General features: G+C 42.9%; 1 protein-coding gene across 2 annotated transcripts in view; it reads right to left on the bottom strand.

Moving 5' to 3' along the window:
• LOC104937153 (schwannomin-interacting protein 1) overlaps nucleotides 1-2889 on the bottom strand; it is an 8353-nt gene extending 5464 nt beyond the window's left edge. For both annotated transcript variants that reach the window (XM_010753317.3, XM_010753316.3), the window contains exons 1-2: nucleotides 2080-2889; nucleotides 365-624 (exon numbers count right to left, since the gene is read on the bottom strand). In XM_010753317.3, the coding sequence (XP_010751619.1) occupies nucleotides 365-622 (258 nt within the window). In that variant the 5' untranslated portion in view covers nucleotides 623-624; nucleotides 2080-2889. The remainder of the gene's footprint in view (nucleotides 1-364; nucleotides 625-2079) is intronic.
• Nucleotides 2890-5602: the final 2713 nt, after the last annotated feature.

Genomic DNA, 5602 nt, shown 5'->3' on the forward strand with positions numbered 1-5602 from the left:
AATTCAGCTAACGTGTTTTAGACTTGTCCAAAGTATTGATTCTTTGATCATTTTTTGATAACGCGTTTGAAATTAATCATAGTGGACTGATGTGGGCGGCTGTGGCTCAGGATGCGAGTCGTCCACTAATCTGATGATCGGTGGTTCGATCCCCGACTCCTCCAGTCTGCATGTCGAATCAACATACTGAACCCCAAATTGCTCCTGAAGGCTGCGCCATCGCTGTATGAATGTGTGTGTATGTGTGTGTATGTAGTGTAAAAGCGCTCTGAGGGGTCAGATGACTAGAAAAGAGATATATAAAGTTACACAGTTACAGTTACTGTACGTTATCATGCCAACCACACAGACTATGACCTCTGACCTTTTCCTTCTTCTCTTTTTTCTCCTCTTCTTGCTTCTCCAGCTCAGCGATGCGCAGGCTCAGTGCCTCCCAGTGCATGATGGGAAGGCCCAGGCTGTCCTCGCCGTAGCCTTCCTGCCACACCAGCGCCGCACCATCGGAACCTTCGTCCTCCTCCTCTTCATTGTCAGCATCGTCATCACTCCTCCTGTCGTCTTCTGCCTCATTACTCTCCTTCTCCTCTCGCTGCTGCATTTGTCTCTCCTTCTCTCCTTCCATCTCTGCAGGACACACAAGCTTGTGTATTATTATTACAATCACAGTGGGATTATCCTGTCTATCTGTGTCTGGATCATATTTTATGGAGGAAATGTTTTCTGGTTTTCCCTCTGATGTCCTCCGGCTGCTCCGCCTCAACTCTCTGTGATTTACAGAGTTTATGATGGACAGTGAAGTAAACTGCTGACAACTGTAGCTGCTGTTAGCTCCTGTTAGGTCATGTTTGTTAGCCAGGCTGCCTGGACTGTGAACTCAGAGCACCGGGGGAGTGCTGATGGGGAGCGGAGCTTGTGTCAATTAAGCAGACAATGTAACTGGGCTCAGCAACTTCTATCTGCATAGCTAAAGGCGAAGACACTGAAGAGGATGTTGATAAAGGAAGCTAAGGAGAGAGTGAACGAGTAAGAACTGGAAAATAATGTAAATGTGGGACTGACTTTTAGTGGATGGTGAGAGCTTGGTGAAATAAAAGGCTGAAAGACAGACGCCGAGCTGGGCTGACTGCTGCTGGACTAGTCAGTGATATTAGCTGCTGCTGGGTCTGGTTCTGGTTCTGGGCTGACTGCTGCTGGACTAGTCAGTAATATTAGCTGCTGCTGGGTCTGGTCCTGGTTCTGGGCTGACTGCTGCTGGACTAGTCAGTGATATCAGCTGCTGCTGGGTCTGGTTCTGGTTCTGGGCTGACTGCTGCTGGACTAGTCAGTAATATTAGCTGCTGCTGGGTCTGCTGCTGGGGACCTGGTTGATGATTGACTATTAGCAAAGTTGTTGACTCTTTTTGATCAGAAGTAATGTCATCAGAACAAATACTCGAGTACAGCTGAACATATTTACCACAGTGGGATTACACTCTGAACCTGGAGGCAACAAATCACAACATCTGATGTCTGAACACACCTCGCTAAGAGTTTAAGAGTTTAGATAGAACATATGAAGAAAACAGCTCATAGTGACATTGTTTGTTTTAGTATTAGCAATGAAATGTATGAACTGTATTAAAAAACAATATTTAATACGCTGAGCACTGAAGGCACCAGCATGTTGCATTTAGAGGCACCTGGCAGTGTAGCTGCTCACCCTCCCCTCACAACTACATCAGATTCTTATTAGCAGGTGATTATACAATGAAAACAGACTTATGAATATTATATTCTATGTCTGCCAAATTGTGTAAACAGAGCCCGTTATCCAGCTCTTAAGACTTTCGTTTATTGGTATTGATTATTAAAGATGATTTCATCTTTAATAATCAATCAAGGGTCAGAGAGAGTTCTGGTTCTGGTTGGGGGACTTGGACTCATGCCCTCACTAGTTTTTGAGCTCTTCACTCCGGCCCTGCCCAAAGTCAGACCAACGAGTTGGATTTCCAACTTTGGACCGTCTATCTCTGTCGGAACCACGCAGAACATGTGTGCTATCACAGCGTACTGTCTTTAGTGGTTACAAAAGTGACTTACCACTTTGTCTCAGCTCAGCTCAGCACGGCTCAGCACGGCTTAGCTCTGTTTGTCACAGACCTAGTTGTATTTTGCCACATAGTTCGTTCGGCTCCTTCCTCGGCTCCTCCTTATCTTCCCTTCACCTCCCTCCGTCTTCTGAAGTCAAGCAGCCCGGAGCAGCGCAGAGTGTGTCCGCTCACAGCGCACTCGACTCGGCCTGCTTTCTCACTGATAGACCGCAGGACATCTTTGTCTCCGTGGCTGTTCGCCTGCCACACATCCACTCAGCCTCGGTCCAAACATACAAAGGAATCGAACTTGAGGAATTTCGCACAGGAACAAGTTGGAAAGTGAAAAATTCAGATGAACCACTTCCTGTCACTGCCTTCAAAATAAAAGTCTCCTTTCTACAGCTACGGCTGTTAGCTAGCTGACGCAGCAATCTCGTGAGCTGCGCGCGGGCGCGTATGTAATATGTAGGCTAAATATTAAAACGAGACAGACAAACACAGAAACGTTGAACCCTAAACACACTCTTTAGTTTTTTTCCAGACGTCAGTCGCAGCGTGTTTCCGGTCAAACCGGATCTGAGCCGTGTTAGCTTGACGGAGGTGTCCTATTTCACTCGCTCCTTGCGATGTCTGTTCAAACTACAGGTGATCTCACACGCACACACACACACACACACACACACACACACAGTGTGAAGGCTGCTTCATTGCGTCACTGTGTGACGTTTCAAAAAGTTACTCTGGCGTTTCTTTACTTCTGTGTCACCAACAAGTTCTCACAGGCAGGTGAAAAGTGGTGACATGCGCAGGAGCGTCGAAGCCGTCTGTCACGTGATTAAAGTGTGACTGATGTTCACAGAGAATACGTTCATTCAGGTTTATGACAATCAATAAACTGAAATAATCAATTCTGTTTTCTTTAATAAAAAAAAGATTCACAGCTGCGTTGCCATGGAAACTTCACTCCGTACATTCCTCACATTCAGATTGCTGGACTGTTTATCAGCCCACAAATGAGAAGTGAAGATGACGTCATTTGTTCAGGAGCTGAATTCTGTGTGGCCCAATCACAGCTTGTCAAATTCGGATTTGTTTAGGTGGAAAGGGCTGTCACTTTATTCAGCACAGACTCTCGTTTCATTTGTCTTCTCCTGTGTGCTGTTTGGACAGTCATTTATGTCCATGAAGGACACTCATCTGGGTGTTTGAGCAGACTAAAGTTGAAAAAGCATCTGTAGGGTTGATTATTAAACTGTGAGCAGAACATTCAGATTCTGCTGGATTGTCACTGTGTTCATGCTTCTCCATATGTTGTTTTATTGTCTGTGTGGATTGATGGAGGTTTCAAACATAGTTCACTCCAGCGTGTAAGATTTAAGAGTATGTACTGGCAGCATTAGAATACAATATTTATTAGTATGTTTCCAATAATGTATAATCACCTGAAAATAAGAATCGGTGTGTTTTCATTGCCCTTTGTATCTACAGTGAGAGGCAACAGACAAAACAAACACTGATCTAGATATGGACTTTTGCTTTTAATATGAATTTTGCAGACAGAGTTTTTCACACACTCCTTTAGAAAAGTGTTTGGATCAAGTCAATATGATCCAAAAAGGATCAGAGGTGCTAATCAGAATCTGAATCAGAAATAGTTTAATAATCTCAGGGAGAAATTATTATTAGATACTTGTTCTGACACTTACCGGGCTGAACAGTACAGAACAGATTGAGTATAGAATTTAGAGTTAACCCAACTGTAGCCGCTTGCTGGCTGTTTTCGCTCATACCATTCTGCATGGAATTTTTTTAATGATTATCTGTGGAAAGTTCATCAAACAGTGTGAACATAATGGGAGACAGAACGTGTCATCATCAAATCATCTCTGCAGTTATCTCAAAGGAGAATTCAGAACCAGGTTATTGACTGAAGGAACCACAAAGCCTTCAGTGACGATGTCATTCCTAAAAACTGGATAGGTATTTGTTGTTATTACAGTGACAGTTAATATTCCAGATGGCAGTGAGCAGAATGATGTGTGCAGTGTGTTCTACAACGAAGAGACACCAGGTGGCAGTATTAAACCACTCCAAGTTTGTTTCTCAGTTTTCTCTCAGGTGTCCATCAGGATGTACAAAACCAGTTCATTATTAATGACAAAAAACTGAATCATGGTTTCATAATTATTACTTTATCATCTCCTCATATTGACTTCCTGTGAGGATTTCCATCGTCAGTTTTCTTGTATGAACGTAGGAATGACTGTAATGTAAAGTCAGACTAATACAGAATGTGTCCAGGTCATTCCATCGTTTCACACACTGAGTTCTGTATAATTTCATGTCAGGGCCGCTGTGGCTTGGAGGTAGAGTGGGTCGTCCACTAATCAGATGATCTGTGGTTCAATCGCTGGTTCCTTCAGTCTGCATGTCGAAGTGTCCTTGGGCAAGATACTCAACCCCAAATTGTGCTGTGCTATGCGTATGAATGCTTAGCTCCTCAAACTGATGAGCAGTTGGCACCTTGCATGGTTGCCAGTGCCATCAGTGTATGAATGTGTGTGAATGGGTGAATGAGATATGTGTTTCAAAGACTAGAAAGGAACTATATTAGTACAGTCCATTTACCATTACTGTTTGTTTATATCTTGATAAAATGACCACGTAATGCTCTGAATATACGTGACCCCTGTAACACACTGTTACAGGGTCAGAAAGTTTTTGTCTCTTGGTGTGGATGGAGTAGCTGATGGTGCATGCAGAGACTCAGTCAAAGCCAGAGGTGGACAGAAGCAGCAGGATGTCTTTATTTCTGTTGCTATAGCTTAACCAATTCAGCATTCATGATACACAGAGACATACTGGGAAGCTACAGAAGCCTTTAACACTTACAGTACTAGTGAGTGGAACAAACAACGATGAGGCAGAGGACTGAAACAAAGTCAAACAAACAGAAAACGATTTATGGCACTCATTTTTAGTTTACACTCAGAATAATATTGCTTTTAAAACACAACCTCTATCCATCATCATTGTTGTTTTATCACGTTATATTTTCACTGCATTTAAATATCAAATATATTCCTTTACTGATGTATTTACGTTATTGCTAACATCAAACATACCTAACATTAGAGATATACTTACTTTGATAATAGTTTCGTTCAAAAGTACAAATTTTACAGAAAATAACAGTCCAAGTTTGGGAGGTTATACTGGGGACGGGGTTAACTTCAGGACATGCATAAGGAGGGCAAGAGAAGGAGGTGGGGCTTAAGCAGGGTCTCCCATTAGATGAGAGGAGCTAACACTCACACAGCCAGTCACACATGCATTCTTCACTGGTATTTTAGACATCAGGTACAATCCTTTATTCATATTTAGTTCTTTTAAAGCTAGACTACACTACTCCGGTCCATAAATAGAAGCTTTACATGCCAACAGAAACGCCATCAGCCAATCACAGCGCTGATTTACTTCCCTCCCAGTGTTTAAATAAAAATGGCTGAGGTTCACAGACAGGTACACAC

The sequence above is a fragment of the Larimichthys crocea genome, unplaced genomic scaffold, assembly GCF_000972845.2.
Source record: "Larimichthys crocea isolate SSNF unplaced genomic scaffold, L_crocea_2.0 scaffold549, whole genome shotgun sequence".
Classification (NCBI taxonomy): Eukaryota; Metazoa; Chordata; class Actinopteri; family Sciaenidae; genus Larimichthys; species Larimichthys crocea.